We start from the raw sequence: 16034 nt of genomic DNA, 5'->3' as shown, positions 1-16034 counted from the left end.
AGAACCTGCAATTACACCTAGAGCTGATGAGGTAACCAAGTGTACAGAAAAAGGAACTTATTGAAATACCTCACCTTTCTGAAGAAATGGCAAGTGAATTTTAACTACATTGAATTCTTTAGATGGATTTGCAGTGTTGTTTTTTGGCTTGGTTTTTGTTTGGATTTTTTAAAATAAGTTTGTCTTTTTTAAACAAGTCTGTCAAGTATTCAAGTCTGTACACTATGAGTGCTCTTTGGAAGGTTATTACTTTGTTACACTACCTTCTGGATTATGTTTATCATCTTGTACCTTTTCTTGTACAAAACATTTCAATAAAATTCTCTTTGGTAGCATTAGAGTTCACAGAGCTGGATGGTCTGGTATGGGATACAGCAACAAAGTCATCTCTCTACAAACCCCAGAGTCCTGAAAAGTGCTCATGATACTGAACCAAAATTTAGGCAAAAGTCATATTCAGAGTTAAGAAAATAATGTGCCTTGACAAAAAAAATTACTAATCTCAGGCTACAGGTGGGATGCAGACAATTATCACTATGCCTCTGCCTTCAGACAAGGGAATACTAGCTGATAACTGGGATGGCCCATTACAGTGAGAAAAATGTTCCTGCTTTGCTAACAATGCTGGTACTTTCAGAGCGTGGCTGCTGAAAGGTGCAGCAGGCTGACAATACCCATCAAAACAGGAAATTTGAAAATCTTAGAACTTGTGCAAAGTTACACATCCTTCATTCCTATATCAGCAAACACATAAATCTGTTCATGGTTTCCTCTAGGCAAGATCTCAGAGTAAGGGTGGCAATAATTATGTGGATGTGCTGTGCAACTGTCAGCAGCAGTTTCAGTTTTCATGCATGCTAACTTCATATCTATACTGTGCAGCTGATTTTACAATATAGCATCTGTTTTTATTCTTTTTTCTAGGGTTAAAATAATTTTTGTTCAGCAGACATGCTCAGTGCTATCATACCTTGAGCCAACTACTCTCTCCAATAAGAAGAAAGGTCTCCCAGCCATCATGCTCTGCTGTTTCTAATCACTTCAAGCCCTGAGTTCTGGGCATTTTTGAATAGAGTTTAATAAAATACATTCTTACTTCCTACTGTCTGCTATGCACACTAGACTATTTTTTTAAGCTGCATTCTTGGAGATATTGGCAAGCATACTGAGCCTCCAACAGGCACTCACACAATGTGAGCGTTACAAGCTTCCAAATTTCACAGTTAACCTCAGCAGATTTACGTGTGAGAGTGAGCACAGAGCTCCAGGTCACATTCCCAATGCACCTGTCTGTGGCATCTTCAAAGTCATCTCTCCTGGCACTTTTAGGTTTCATTTTCTCTAAGAAGGCAAGTAGCTGTTATTTGTCTATAGTTCCAGCTTGTCAGAGGTGCGTTGCTTCTTTTCACTTGGGCTAACTTCCGAAAATAACTTGAGGATTTAGGGTCACTTGTAAGGCCAGGTAACACTATAAATTTCTGGAACCTGAGACCACCCCTCACATAAAACCAGAGCAGTTAGAAGCTGACCCTGATCAGAACTTGAATGCTTTTCATATTTGCATGCACGACATGAATTGCCAGGATGGATTTGGAGCACTGATCTGGGTCTGAAGGTCTGGACACCGGTGGAACACTGGCATGCAGATGCAGAGCAGGTTCAGACACCTTCTCAGAGCATGACAATAGTTGATGTGGTTGCCTGCACCGAGGTATTGCCATCCTGAATGGCCTGTAATGTACTTCTAAACATCTCCTGGAGTATTTGTGTATAAGGAGAAGAGAAACTAGTTCCCATGCGAGTCAGATGATCAGTGCTTTTGAGTATGAAGCATCACTGTTGGTGGAAATGGATTTCATGTCATAGTGGGAGCAAGTATGTGCCCTAGAGCTATTTGCTCATTGTAAGTGTTGAATTTACATCAAAGTTATAAATCTGGAAAATACACTGTTACCCTTTCTACGGCTCCATGTAGTTAGATGGTATTTTATTAAACAGTTGCAAAACCGGCCAAGTCTAAGTCGTGAAATGAGATTTTGACTGTGGGATACGTGAAGGATTATCCAAAGCAGGAAAATGTGAAAGACAGCATCATGCTAGCCACTAACAAGTGCAGGTATATGTATATTGGTTCTGAAAGCTCAAAGACATATTGGTTGTGAATGATTTTCATCAGCCATAAGTGGCCTTTTTTGCAGAATTCTATGTAACCATGTGTATTAAGACACAAAAATCTTAATTTGTTAGGTATATTATCCCAAATATGCCTGTAACATTTAAGGAATTAGAGTGGTACAAGTTCTGCACAGTGTGTGATTTATAAGCATGTTGTGCCAATTCTGCAAACACAGGCCACTCATAACCTGATGGGCAAAGGCAGATACTTCACCATGCAAGGGGACTGCAGGAATGTGCCAAAACACATGGCTTTTGGGTAAGATGGGCTACTGGGGCACTAACACCCTTTTTCTGCTCTAGTCACAGGTACCAAACCAAAGATGTCCTCGACAAGAACGATTCTACTCATCCTGGGATTCCTCTCTACTTTGGCTGTAATTGCTTTAATTGCTGTAGCAGTGACCCAAAACAAGCCACTTCCGAGGAATATTAAGGTATTACAAGCTGGTACCCTTAGAGGAAAACAAGCTGGGGGGTTAAGTGTCCATAGTGTTCACGGACACGCTGCTGCCCTTGCTGGCTCTGGCTAACCTCTTTTTCTGGCTCCATGCAGCTCAACATCTTGTTTTACATCTTCATGGTAAAACCAGTCACAGCTTCACAGGGAATGATCTCTTAAGTAACCAGTCCCAACTTTGTGGTTTCTCTGCTCCTGCTTCCTTTGATGGGAGTTTTCCACTGGAGCTCTACTGAGGAGAGCAATGACATACATCCCCACAGCTGCCAGGCAGATGGGCTGCGTGTGCTTGGTCCCCCGTGTACGGAGGCCAGCACACACTGGGTCTGGTTCGGTGCCTCAGGTGGGGTAGTGACTCTGTTTTGCCCACAGTATGGGATCGTGCTGGATGCGGGATCGTCCCACACTAACCTCTACGTGTACGAGTGGCCAGCAGAGAAGGAGAACGACACTGGGGTAGTGAAGCAGGTGGAGGTGTGTAAAGTTGAAGGTAAGAGGAGAAAAAGGACCTGGGGAAGGGGCGTGGGATGAAGAAGAGATAATGTAATAAAGGGGTGAGGGAGGAGAAATCTAGAGGAAGAGGCCAATAGTAGAAACAGTGTTACATCTGTGCAATGATGTATACCCCACTGCTTGCCATGGGGAGCTGTATGTGCCCAACCTTCCTGGCAAGAAAAATAGATCCATTTTTTCCTTTGTTTTTAGGATGCTTGGGATTAATTGCTTTTCGGAAAGAACTACACCGAAGAATGTACTTAAATAAATAAAGTGTCTGCATGCACTCTTGTTGAAGTGCTGATGAAGGCAATGAGAGGGGAGAGCATGGTTTGCTCTTTTTTAAGGCTTCTGTGCAAGCTATGCACAGGGCTTGTGGCTCAAGGTTGCTCAACTTGTGCGTGTCATGACTTATTTTTTTATTCTGTTTAATTGCTGTGTAGGTACTGTATTGTTTAGGAAGGCATAAATGAAGCCTAGGGGTGTACACAACAAGAAACAGCACAGACCATCATGGATCGCTGCATTCTGAGGGGATCAGAGGTGTTGTCAGACCTGCATGGGATCTTTTCAGGCCTCTGCAGTGCAGGGGAGAGCCCTACTGTTACCAAGCTGCTGTGATAGCTGCTCTGCACTGCAGCATCCCACGTCAGGAGTAGCACGCTGAGCACACAGCAAGCTGGAGCAAATGGGGCTTCACTGCTGCCAGGCAGGCCCTGGTCCTGGGGCAGTCCAGGGAACCAGGGGACACATGGTAGAGAGGGACAATGATTTTTTCCTTGGGTTAGCATAAGAAGCAATAGCTGCAAAACACCCAGTGTTGTAGCGTGAGTATAAAGTACACAAACAAATGACAGCATCTGCCCCTGGAGGAACCAGCATAGAAGGGTCAGGGATTTTTAGGCGCAGATCCAGGGTACACCCAGGCAAACTCAGAGAACAGACTGTAGATGTTCAGGGCATGCTAAAGAAATGGCTTGTCTCAACCCTCATTGTTAGTTCTTAGCCTGCTTTGCAGAGACAGGGTGACAGATGCTGGGCCCTGTCACCACCCACCAATTGCATTGGGCTTAGTTGGTGCTGTAGGATTTCTAAAGCTCCTAAGGAATGGGGTGGTTGAATCTGATTCTGCTGCCTGTGATACAGTTTAGCACACCTGCTCATGACAGCATTCTGGGGTTATGCTTGGAGTCTGAACAATGAAGCATCTGTACTTCTTGCAGGCCCTGGGATCTCAGGTTACTCCCATGCCACAGAGGAGGCAGGTCCCTCTCTGGCACAGTGCCTACAACAAGCAAAAGAGGTGATTCCCTCAGCACAGCACAAAGAGACACCCGTCTACCTCGGAGCAACTGCTGGCATGCGGCTTCTCAGGTACTGCAGGGCTTGTCCCCTTCTGCAGCACTGCACGTGGGATTACCATGGATGCACAGTGGGGGCCTCTCAGGACACACTGCCAGCCCACACTGTGCCCAGACACCCTCCTGTGCTGCTGACCTCTCTGAGCCCCGAGTCCCCTGGACTTTTCCCTTGCTTACCGAAGCTCACCCCAACCCTCCATCATCTCCTGCATCCACATGCAGCATGGAGACACCAGGAGATCAGCAGTGCCCAAGCTGATGCCTAAACATCCCCACAATAAAGGCATGCTCAAACATCCCTATGGTCTGCTATTAAGCCTAATCCAGGATTTTTGAGCCCATGTTGCAACTCCCCACAGAGGGCCATCAGAGGCTAAGGTAACTCTATAATCACATCCTCCTTTAATTACAATTTGTGATTTTCATGAGGGTGACCCAGACCTCTCCTGGCTAGGACAGGCAACTGATCTTAGGTATATATTGCCTGGGAAATCTTCCTGGGGATACCTTCTGGATTTCTTCTCTAATGGTGACAGTAAAGAGTGAGAGGAGTCTCCACAGTGCAACTCCTATCAGGACACATGCTACTGAACAAGAGCTCTGGTCTGTGCTCCAAGTACCTACCACTCTCAGCTGCAGGGTCTGTAAGTGTCAAAGCTGGTGGCAGCTGTGCTGTCAAGGTGTGACAGAGAGAAGCATGGCCACTTAGAGCTGGATGACTCAAATGAACAACAATTCTCTTATAATTGTCACTTGGTGGGGAGTTGCAGCCTGCCTGCTCAGAATAAAGCACATAGACGACTGACAGCTGTCAGCCAGAGTCACTCCATCCTTTCTTCCATTCATCCAGGTTGCAGAACAAAAGTGCAGCTGACAAAGTCTTGTCCTCAGTAGAAAACACACTACGCTTAGCTCCCTTCAACTTCCAGGGTGCCAGAATTATCACTGGTCAGGAAGAAGGAGCCTATGGATGGATCACCATTAACTACCTTCTGGGCAATTTCAAGCAGGTAGTATATCTATAGCAAGTACATCTGAATCATTGTCTTGCAGCACTTTGTAAGTCATGCCTTGCAAGAAGGTGTCACAGGCACTATCTTGCCTTGTAAGCCATTTACCAGGGATCAGGAAGATGCACATGTTGCCTCAGCAGTTGCTGGGAGTACCTCCTGATACTTAGTGGTATCAGGATGCACCACTACAGTCAGGCTTCAAGCACTGAAATAAAATGCCAGCATATTCAATCATTTTGCTTGGGTACAGCATCCTTCTCCCTTCCTGATCTAAAATATTTCAGTTTCTGAAAAGTTGGACTATGATTCTTTCCTATTGAGCTTATAAATCTTCTGAGAGCTGAAACAGTAAGTGGACTGTTTTTTCTCATAACAGTGGTATTAGATTCCATATTCTTTGCCCTCCTGCAAAAACTTGGACATGATCCATCTCCTGTATTTACAAGCTTGCGTTTTTCTTGTATCTTGCTCCAGCTCTCATCTCATGCCCCCTCCAGGACTTCCCATGTTTCTTGTGTTCTGTGCTTCTGCTTCTCTCCTCATAGTTCTTTCTCTTTTTCATTTCTCCAAAATAAATCCTCTCCATGCCCAATATATCTGGTTTACTTTGATTTTTTTTCCCCCAAGTCTGGCTGGAAAAAGCTTCTACACTCCCTGACATCCTTAAGTGAGACATCAGGAGCACTAGACCTTGGAGGAGCCTCCACACAGATTACCTTTGTATCAAAGGACCTCTCTTTGGAGTCCCCAGAGAACCAGCTCTACTTCCGTCTCTATGGCAAGGATTACCAAGTGTACACTCACAGCTTTCTCTGCTACGGGAAGGACCAGGCTCTGCAACAGAAACTGGCCAGGGACCTACAGGCAAGTACATCTACCCCTGTAATTAAACATGGACATCCTGGACCCTCCCAGTGCTGTAAAAGTTGCTGTGACCCAGTTCACCTCTTAGTTTGGATTAGGGAAATGTCGTCGTTCTCCACACAGACTGGGCATGAGGTGCCCAAAGAGGTGACAGTCAATACTTTCAAAAGTAGTATCAATTTGAGATGCCTTGATTCTTGGGCATGGGATAGCAAGAGAATGGCATTTAACTGGAGTACTCAGGGGAGGTGACATTTTACCATCCCTGAGAAACCCAAATCAACAGCGCAGCTTCACAAACTGTGACTTAAAGTAATTTGCCCAGGGTCCTACAGGGAGGCTATGGCAGTACCCACATCTTCCCCTGCACAGCCAGTGCCTTAAGCTATCCTCATCCCTTTGACCTGATGTGTGCACCATGATGTGATGTACTGTGACAAGTGCCACCCTTCCTTGTGGTTCTTTCCCAGGGTTTTTCTTTCCCCAGGTTACTCTAGAGCAAAGTGTAACAGCTTGAATTGATTTTTACTTTCAGACCGTGGAGAGCAGCAGTCTCCTCGACCCATGCTTTCACCAGGGTTATCAGAGGACTATAAATATAAGTGACTTCTTCAAAAACCCTTGCACATCAGACAAGAAAAAGGAATTACCTTTCAGACAGCTGTACATAGAGGGAGAGGGGGACTATCAAAAGTGCCAAGAAAACATCCAGACACTCTTCAACAAAACCCATTGTCCTTACTCCAGTTGCTCCTTCAATGGGATATACCTACCTCCATTACAAGGGGATTTTGGGGTGAGTCTTCACTCATTCTTCAACTCTGTAATCCAGAATGTCAACAGAGCAGAAATTCAGACTAACGCTAGAGTGCATTTTTCATGACTGAGGCAGGAAATGATTTACAAGATGGCTTTTTGGACATGTAACTACAAAAGCAGTGCTGCGCTTGCTATGAGGACAGACATGTTAGGAGCTACCCCAGTAAATACTGGCCTACCAGTACCGCACTGTTCCCATTCTAACCCATCTCCTTGGGGTGATCTACTTACTTTTTAAGCTGTCCTTCTTGATGTCCAACACCAGAGGCAGGAGAGTGTGCTGCAGGCAGGAATACTGCTCCTAAAAACCTTGCCTCCTGAGGTCAGTGGTGGTACCAGGTCTGAAATTCACCCAGCAGTGTCTGAGTGCTGCTGAAACCAGCCAGCTCACCTGTCTGCTTCCCAGACATGATGAGGAGACAGTGCACGCTCTGAACACACATTATGTGTGACACCATGCTGACCATCCGTCCTAGAGCTGCAAGACCTCAGTGATTGTGAGGCTTTTCAGAGAACTGCTAATACACCCTTGTCCTGTTCATAAGCTGCCTCCTACCTATAAGCTACTGGCCACGGTCAGAGATGGGGTTTCTGGACTTTGGATTATATGATGGGGCTCTGTACAACCCTTTCAGACCATCACCTCTGCTCTTTGTGGTGATGTTGGTTGCACACTCATCTCACTCAGTTGCCAAAATAGGATCATGGTTGTGATGGCAATCAGTGCGTGCCACTGGCACACTTAAAGGAGAGAGCTCACAGAAGTTGTTTGGGATATCATAATTCCTGCCTCCATCTCTCAGCAGCCCTGTGGTGTATGTCTCAAAATGACATCACTCTTGAAAATATTCCTGCTCTTGTGCATATGATGTTTCTTCTTATATTTTTCTATTTATAAATAAACTCATTTTCTTTTGTGGGATTTGTGGTCTAGTCAGATTAAAAGAATCTTTCTCCTTCAGGCTTTTTCTGCTTTCTATTTTGTGATGAACTTTTTGAACCTGACCAGTGAACCAAACCCCCTTGCCCTGAACAAAGTGACCAGCACCATTGAGAGCTTCTGTGCCCGGCCTTGGCAAGAGGTGAGCAGTGCTTGTTGCAGTAGACTGGGGCTACTGATACTTTTCTGTAGGATAAATGGCTAAGGTTAATTGCCAGAGCAAGATGGGGAAGATCCCCCCAGCACCCGCAGTGGATGTTCAGGCACAAGCTGGAGCAGTGGAAAGATGTGTTTAACAGTCTGGTGATTGCCCCCTTCCCTAGGTGAAGACAGCATATCACCACATCAAAGAAAAGTACCTGAGTGAATATTGCTTCTCTGGAGCCTACATCCTCTCTCTCCTGGAAAATGGCTATGAGTTCACTGAAAAGAACTGGCAAATGATCCACTTCCTTGGAAAGGTGTGTTTCGTGGTGGGGAGGGCTCTACCCCAGCAGTTCTCTGCAGCCTCTGCTGCACAGCCTGGCCCTTTATCCCCAGGGATGCCACTGCCCCAGCAATGCCACAGGCAGCCTCCTAGCACTGATTCTGCTCTTCTCCTGTTTCAGATCGGCAGCAGTGATGCAGGTTGGACCCTGGGCTACATGCTGAACCTGACCAACATGATTCCTGCAGAGGAGCCAGCCGAACCCCCTCTCTCCCATGGCAGCTATGTGGGGCTGATGGTGCTGTGCTCCCTTGTGCTGGTGTCCGTGCTCCTGTTCGCCTGGCTTCTCTTCCACAAGCCCAAGTGCCTGCAGAAGGGGATTGTTTAGGAAGAACCTGAAGCGGAGAGGAGCCATGTCTTCCTGGCTACTCAGGGGTGGGAGACCCCAGCAGAGCAGGCTGTACTGCAGAGTCCCTCTCACTGAAGCTACTGACTGTACAACAAGGGCATTTATTTCTTCTGAATCACACTTGCACTGACAGATGTTGGGACATCAGGCTCGCCACCTTTTCTGCCAAGGACAGACAAGCTGGTGTCCCCTTCTTGAATGGGTCGTACCTTCATTCAATGAAACTTTGCTGCTTGTTGGTTTCTGCCTTGTGCACAGCATTATGAAGAGAAAAGTGGCAGCAATCTTTGGGAGCCAGTGCTCCTGCAAGGGTTATCTCAGGGTCACACATCCCACTGAGCTCTTGGGAGCTATCACATACAGGGTGATCCTGCTCCTTCTCTGCTGAAGCTGTTCCCAAGAGCCCTTTCTGCACCAGCACACCTCTGCTCACCTCCCTGCGTCCTGAGCTCTCACAGCACTTGCACCTGGTTGGCCCCTGAAGGTGGGTCAGGCTCCCAAATGCCACTCTGGGAAAAGAAGGGATGAGGATGAACATGCTTGTGGTCATCAGCCCTTAGCTGGGTTCTGTCGGCTGTCAGCTCCTTTTGCAGGTGGCAAAATGCCTTTTTCCCACGTCTTCCTGATGTTGCTGGACCAAAGCTGGCTCACTGTTGCACTGAGCCATTCCTGCATCTTTAAGGTACATCAAGCCACAAGTTCCCAGCCAGGCATTGCTGGTTTTTGTAGGAACAGCTTGTATTGGCCCAGGTTCCTTGACCAGAAGTGATTGTTTATGCCTGCAGGGACTCTGGTGTGATCAGTGTGCCCTCAGGTACAGGCCCACTAAAGCAATCCAGGGTCACTGTGCTGATGACACAGCAGCCTCCAACCTAGGGAAAGTGTTTATTAGCTAATGTTCCTATAGGCAGCTGGCAGCAGTTAACCAGCATGAGTATGCACAGATTGAACCACTCTTTCCACCAGCAAAATTAGTGAAGATTTGCCTTTCCTTCCATCATGGCATAGGCTTATCCTATGGCCATAAGACCCAGGGCTTGTGAGTGCACGTACTGCAGCCCGTCTTCTAGCACACAATGAGGACAATGCCACTGATTGAGCTTATGAATAGCTTTCTTCCACTTTTCCATTTCTTGGTCCAAAAAAAGGAGAGGTAAGTCAGAAATCCATTTTTGTAAAAACACTCAGAAACCACTGGTGCCTGTCTACCTCCCTCAAAATCTCGGAAATCTTTTCTCCTAATGACCTGTAAATGTGGAGGCCAAAAGGAAGCAGATATTGTAGAGAGGAAGGCATGGCAAACACACACCTGTTTCCCCGAGCAAAGGTGTAGGCAGTGTGGAGGGGGTCAGGATGTGCAACCCCAATAATGCCTTCCCCTTTAGGCAAGCACAGACACAGACACCTCCCAGCCTGTCCCTCTGCACAGTCCAGGCTGGAAAATGTCACCCAGTTATTTCTACTTCATGCCTGGAAGTAGAAGCCCTAATACATTGAAGGAACTAAGAATAAGGGAAAAATCTACCCTGTCCTAAGATCTTTGGGCAGATCATTGTTCTAAAAATCTGTGTCTTATTTTTGCTCTGAATTAGCTGGCTTCAGCTTCTGTTCGACCTTGTTCTGTCCATTTCCAAAAGACTGAGTAACTCTGCTATTAAAATCTCTTTTTCCTTGTTGGTGCTTGCAAGTTGTCATTATATCATATTAAATAGATTGGTTTTCAATCTGTAAAGTGCTCTGTGCTGACCTTGCTTGTAGCTCTCAACTCCACTTCTTTTAAATGTTTTACATCTTTCTGAAACTTGGACACCAACGTTTTCAGCAGTGAGTGGTAGTAGAGTCACTAAAAGTGTATGTATCTGGTTTTGATCTATACTCTATGTTCCCCATCCATATATCTCTGGTCCAGGTCTGCTCACTTAACAGAAAGGTTTTAGGGTGTTGAGTCCAGCTGGACTATGGCAACTTGGTCTTTTTTCCCAGTCATTGCATTTCAGAACAGCCTCTGCCTCACATCCTACATCACTGTCTCTCGGTAGGAGCCATTTTGCCTTCCGTGGGGCTCCACTGAAACATGTGCTATTCAAAAGATATTCCTCCAAGCAGGTTATCCAGTTCAATCTGCAAATGACCCTTCACCAGCTGTGAGTCCATTGGCCAGTTTTTGTTTTATCTGCAAATACTCTGTGATGCCGGAATTCAGCTACAGATGCAGTCTTCCTTCTGCTGTTTGAAGCAAAGATAGGTAGGTGAGAGTTGAACAGTAGTTTTTGGCCATGGCTGGAAGGCATGCAGGAGAAACGTGTGATCGGAGCTGCTTCTGCTGCCCAGACATCCTCATGTGCAACCCACCCCGTCTGGTGCCACCTCCCTTGCAGACAGAGTCTTTCTAGCAGAGTAGATGCCCTGGAGAAGCTCCCCGGGTGAGCTGGTGCATCCACCCTTCCCATGAACAGCATGGAAACCTGCAGAATGGCAATGCCTCTCCTGAGACCTCCTTGGGGATCTGGCAGCTGCTCAGTTGTGTCCATGATGAGAACTGGCAGCTCCATTAGGACACATCAGAAATTGATGCAAAAACTCCATGTGGAAGTTGGTGTGGAAAGAAAGCTTGTGCCAATCTGCTCTTGTTCCTGCTAAGGATTTATGTCAAAGGAAAATGTCAAATACCTGGAAAAAGAAGTTTTACTATGTTTTGTGTCTTCGTTGCAAGTCCCAGAGTATGAATATTGTTAGCTCCTCTTTCAGGAGCCAGGTGAGCAGCTGGCATCTTCACTTGCTCCTCCTGTCTTAATTATCTTACTTTTTGGTTTGAGTTTTGGGGTTTTTTAAAGCTTTAAATGTGACTTGAGCACAACCTAAAGGGCCCAAACAAAGATAAACACAAAATATGTTACAATATTTTTAAACCTTATGACTAATAGACCCCATTCATAAATCAATCTCTCCAAGATCAGAACTTCTAAGGTGACAACAGACATGCCACTTGAGCAGGCTGAGGCTCCAGGAACTGGTTGACTGAAGGCATCCTGTCATTGCCTGTATGTGAACACTCACAGAATGACCTATGATTGTTTCTTCCCCATTTCTCCTGTTATTGTAGGACTTTATTCACGGAGGCTACTCAAAGTCCTTGGTCAAAGAGTTCAAGTTATGAACATTCATTTCTTTGATTCTGTGCTGCATCCGATCCAGCTGTATTCAACTTAAATGTGTGTTCCAGAGCCACCCAACATGTACATGAAGACCATTAATGATAGTGAAGGGAGTTTCCAAATATGCCAGTAATAATGTATCATTTCTCTTGTTAATACAGTTGATCTGCCTCACCGATAATTATCTGTGCCTTATTTCTAATTTGATAGCTTCTGGCTTTAATTTCTAGACACTGCCTGCCATAGCATTTTGCTTTTCCTGGGTAAAGCATCTTTTAACATCACATGTTCTTATCTAGCAAATATTTACTCACTATTCAGCCCTGCTGCACTGCCAAGACTCCAGACCTTGGTCTCTCCTAGAAGAGAGAGCTCTCCTGGGCTCCTGGGAAGCTCTGAGATGTGCTGCAGCAAGGTGGGATGAGTGTCTCCGGTTTGGGTTGAAATGTTGATTGGTCCGTTTTTGGGGAGGTTCCTTGCAGAGAGATTTGATAGCTTTGCAGGGTGCAAGAGCAGCCTGGTCTCTCTGGGACTGATGACCTCTATGAGCTCTGCCATATTCAGCCGAGTGTCAAGTGTGGGCCAAAGCTATTGGAACTTGTCAGAAGAGAGAGCCTGGGTACCTGCAGCACCCTCACCTCTGACAGGAAAACTGTTCCCCACCACAGGCTCTAAGTACCTTTCACCCTCCTCCCTGATAAAGCTGCCTCTCCTCTGTGCACAGACTACAGCTGACTTCTCCAGCCCTAGAGCAAAGCACAGTGGGGTCTCCACTTGGAAGAAAGCTCTCAGAAGTGGGGCCTTCACCTCTGCAGTGGGAGGCTGACTTGAAATGTTGGCCCTGGCCCGGGCTTCCCAGTTTCTCCAAGAGCAGCTCTGGGCCGGATGTGTGCCCCTTCATTCTCCACCCCAATTCTTCCCATGCTGTGCCAGGCAGGGTGTGCAGGCTCTGCAGGGCTGCCAGCTTTGTCCCAGGCTCAACAGCCTGTTTTGGAGGGACTGGGAAGGACACACTGAGGACAACAGTCTCTGCCACCCAGGCCATGTGTTTTCTTTCCGTGGCCCAGCCCTGAAGAAATGGATCTTTGTTTTGATGCACACAAGTCTCTGTATGCTTATCATAATAAAGACTGCTGAACCGATGCCAGAAAAGTTTTCGTGCTGTTTTCCAGAAGATGGGAGTTTGCCAGTAGTGGAATGGAGCTTCTGGCACTAAACATGGAAAAGTCCTGAGATGTGATTTCCTCTCCTGCCAGTTCCTTGATGCTCTCCGGGGCCAGCTCTGAAGTTCCCGGTGGATGAGTAGCATCCCCTCCTGGTAGAGAAAGGCACTGTGGTCTTTCCCAGGCTCTGGGCACCTCACACAGGATGCCTCACTCCCGGGAAGGCTGCTAGTGCCCGAACCACATCTTTCCTTGCCTCAGCTTCATCCTGACCTCCTCAAAGCAGTTCGTTCTCCCTTGCTGCGAACTGGACAGAGGCAGTCCTCTGCTCTCATTTTCCCTCTCCCTCTCTCAGGCAGCTCCACTGGCATCATGCTGGCACTGCAGCCCACCTTCCCAGCCCCCCAAACAGGGGAAGGACAGTGGGCCTGTGCCCCTTGCTCACAGGGCTGCGTGTCTCTGTGTGCTAGAGCTCTGCCAAGGCAAACAATGCTTGTCACAGCTGTTATTTTTCTTCCAGCAGGCACTCCCCACAGTTCACTCATTCTTAGGACTATTAGCTTGAATTTTCCTCAAATTTTCCAATCTTCCTCTGTTAACAATATGGCCAGAACTAAAACGAACCCATCAGATGGAGCCTTTCCATGGCCAGTTCCAGCAGAATCAGATCCTTGCCACCCGTGACCACCAGCAATGCAGTGGTGGGGGGACAGGGCTCGCATCCGCATTCTTCTCGCTCTCACCACAGTGGCACAGAGCACTCCTGCTCCCCCTCTTTATCCCACTGCCTCAAGGTCTCTCCATTTTTGAACATCTGGGTGGGGGGTGGAGGAGTGTATGATCCATCCCAGATGTATTAGCCGTATTTTCCAAATTAAGTCTTTATTTACTTCCTTCATTTTTTCTAACATTTTATATTGTTTGTTTCTGCTTTCATCGGTGTTTTCAAACATGCCCAGATTTATTGTTGGATTAAAGAGTCATTAGGTTGTCATTTTCCTAGAATGTGTAAAGGCCATGCTAGGTCAGATCAAACAGGCAGTGCATTGGCACTCGTCTCCAGCTGTGTGGTGGGAAAGGATTTAGAGGGATAGTTAGGGAAACAGCATAATCCTTCTCTTCTACCCATCAGGAGCTTAGGAAATTTGTGATCAAATGATTGCTTCAAGATCTGATAACTGTGGGTGCCCCTGTTCTCTATGAATTCATCTTATCCTCTTTTGCACTCATTTAACTTTCAGCTTTGATGATGTAATTTCATTGTGTCTTTTGTGCAAAACTATTTCCTTTTGTATGCTTTCAACCTGCTGCCTGATAACAGGCTGCCTCCATCCCTGTGCTACAGATAAGGCTGACTAACTCTCCAGACTTAATAGTGTGTGAGATGTGTTCTCCACCCACATGAGATTTTGCCCATGGTTCCTTTTTAGGCTCTAACGGTCTGGCATTCCTTTTCTTACTGTTGTTCCTGACATCAGTGTTGCTTGTCTCCATAGGAAAGTGAAAACTTTCCTCATGTGTCCCTTGGCAGCACTGCAGTTCCAACTCTGCCATTGCTGTCCCAGGCTACTGAAAGCAGACTAGGAAGGGAAAGGAGATGGGGGGAAACTGGCCAAACATGGGGCTTGTGCTATTTTACTATAGCCCTGCCTAGCACGCTCTGGCTGCCAAGTAACACTGGGTAGTGCTGGAAACCTGCCCACGACTCTTTCACATGGCCTTCATTGCTGAAGGCTGGGGAGAGAGCAGCTCCAGGGGAACCCAGCAGCCCTGGGAGCAGAGATGTGAAGGAGGTGAAGGCATTTCCCACTGCTGTGTGGGCGGCCAGCTTTGCAAAATACCACCAGACATGTCTTGCTGTAGAGACAAGAGCTGTCCTCCCATACCCATTCTCGCCATGGCACAGCTTCAGCTACTTTGCCTTGGTTTCTTGCATGTGCTGGGAGAAGCTATCACCTCCAGCACTGATTCTTGTTACCTGGCTACAGATGGGTGCAATGCCATTCCTGCTCCTGAACATGTGCTGCTTTCAGACTGGCTGACAAACAGGGATGTGGTGGGATGAAGCTTAACTAGGAGAAGGTATTAATATGGTTATTGCTATCTCTATATATGTATAGTATTTTTTTTTTCTGGTCATGTCTTCAAAAGGATATTTTTTCAAAAACAAGGGTAAGAGGCAACCGTGCAGATGGGGCAGAAGACCAAGAAGGCAAAGAATCAAGGAGAGAAAGGACCACTATGGTGGGGCTGAGGCAGAAGAAAGCTGGATATGGGAAAGTCTGAGTAAGCCAAGCCATGAGCAGGCAAGCCATGTGCCTTGCCCACCAGCATGTACTGTTTGCATCAGAGGCTATCAACAGCAGCTAGAGGCTATAAACAGGGACTTCCTGCTTTTACCACTGCTCTTCTTGGAAAACTGAGGTAGAAAGACAGCAGCCCAAGCAGTGATGCCATGCACTGGTGCCAGGCAGCACTGATAGAGAATGCTTTGCTGGGCGAAGCAACCCTTGACACAGAAATTAGAGCAATGCAGCACGGACCCACCTCAAGGTTGAAGGGAAAGCAAATGTTTGGCATGGCACTGAGTATCCCGGGCAGCCCATTACTGATGGCCAGAGGAGCTCCTTTCTAGCATGGCCTGGGTAGCTCAGAATCACATGCTCCTGTTACCTAAGGGAGCTTTTCTCTTGGCCTGTCCAGCCATGATGGTAAATTTTTCAGCTGTTTGTGCTCATGTTTGGGCTCTGTGT

General features: G+C 46.7%; 1 protein-coding gene across 5 annotated transcripts in view; it reads left to right on the top strand.

Moving 5' to 3' along the window:
* ENTPD1 (ectonucleoside triphosphate diphosphohydrolase 1) overlaps positions 1–12299 on the top strand; it is a 53515-nt gene extending 41216 nt beyond the window's left edge. For all 5 annotated transcript variants that reach the window (XM_048311153.1, XM_048311152.1, XM_048311155.1 and 2 more), the window contains exons 2-10: positions 2479–2612; positions 3008–3125; positions 4354–4504; positions 5342–5501; positions 6132–6368; positions 6904–7164; positions 8150–8269; positions 8451–8588; positions 8736–12299. In XM_048311153.1, coding sequence (XP_048167110.1) covers positions 2479–2612; positions 3008–3125; positions 4354–4504; positions 5342–5501; positions 6132–6368; positions 6904–7164; positions 8150–8269; positions 8451–8588; positions 8736–8942 — 1526 coding nt within the window. In that variant the 3' untranslated portion in view covers positions 8943–12299. The remainder of the gene's footprint in view (positions 1–2478; positions 2613–3007; positions 3126–4353; positions 4505–5341; positions 5502–6131; positions 6369–6903; positions 7165–8149; positions 8270–8450; positions 8589–8735) is intronic.
* The last annotated feature ends 3735 nt before the right edge of the window (positions 12300–16034 follow it).

This window comes from Corvus hawaiiensis, chromosome 8 (assembly GCF_020740725.1).
Source record: "Corvus hawaiiensis isolate bCorHaw1 chromosome 8, bCorHaw1.pri.cur, whole genome shotgun sequence".
In the NCBI taxonomy this organism is placed as follows: domain Eukaryota; kingdom Metazoa; phylum Chordata; class Aves; order Passeriformes; family Corvidae; genus Corvus; species Corvus hawaiiensis.
Note: the sequence above shows the minus strand (reverse complement) of the source record. Positions and strands in the feature narration are given on the sequence as shown.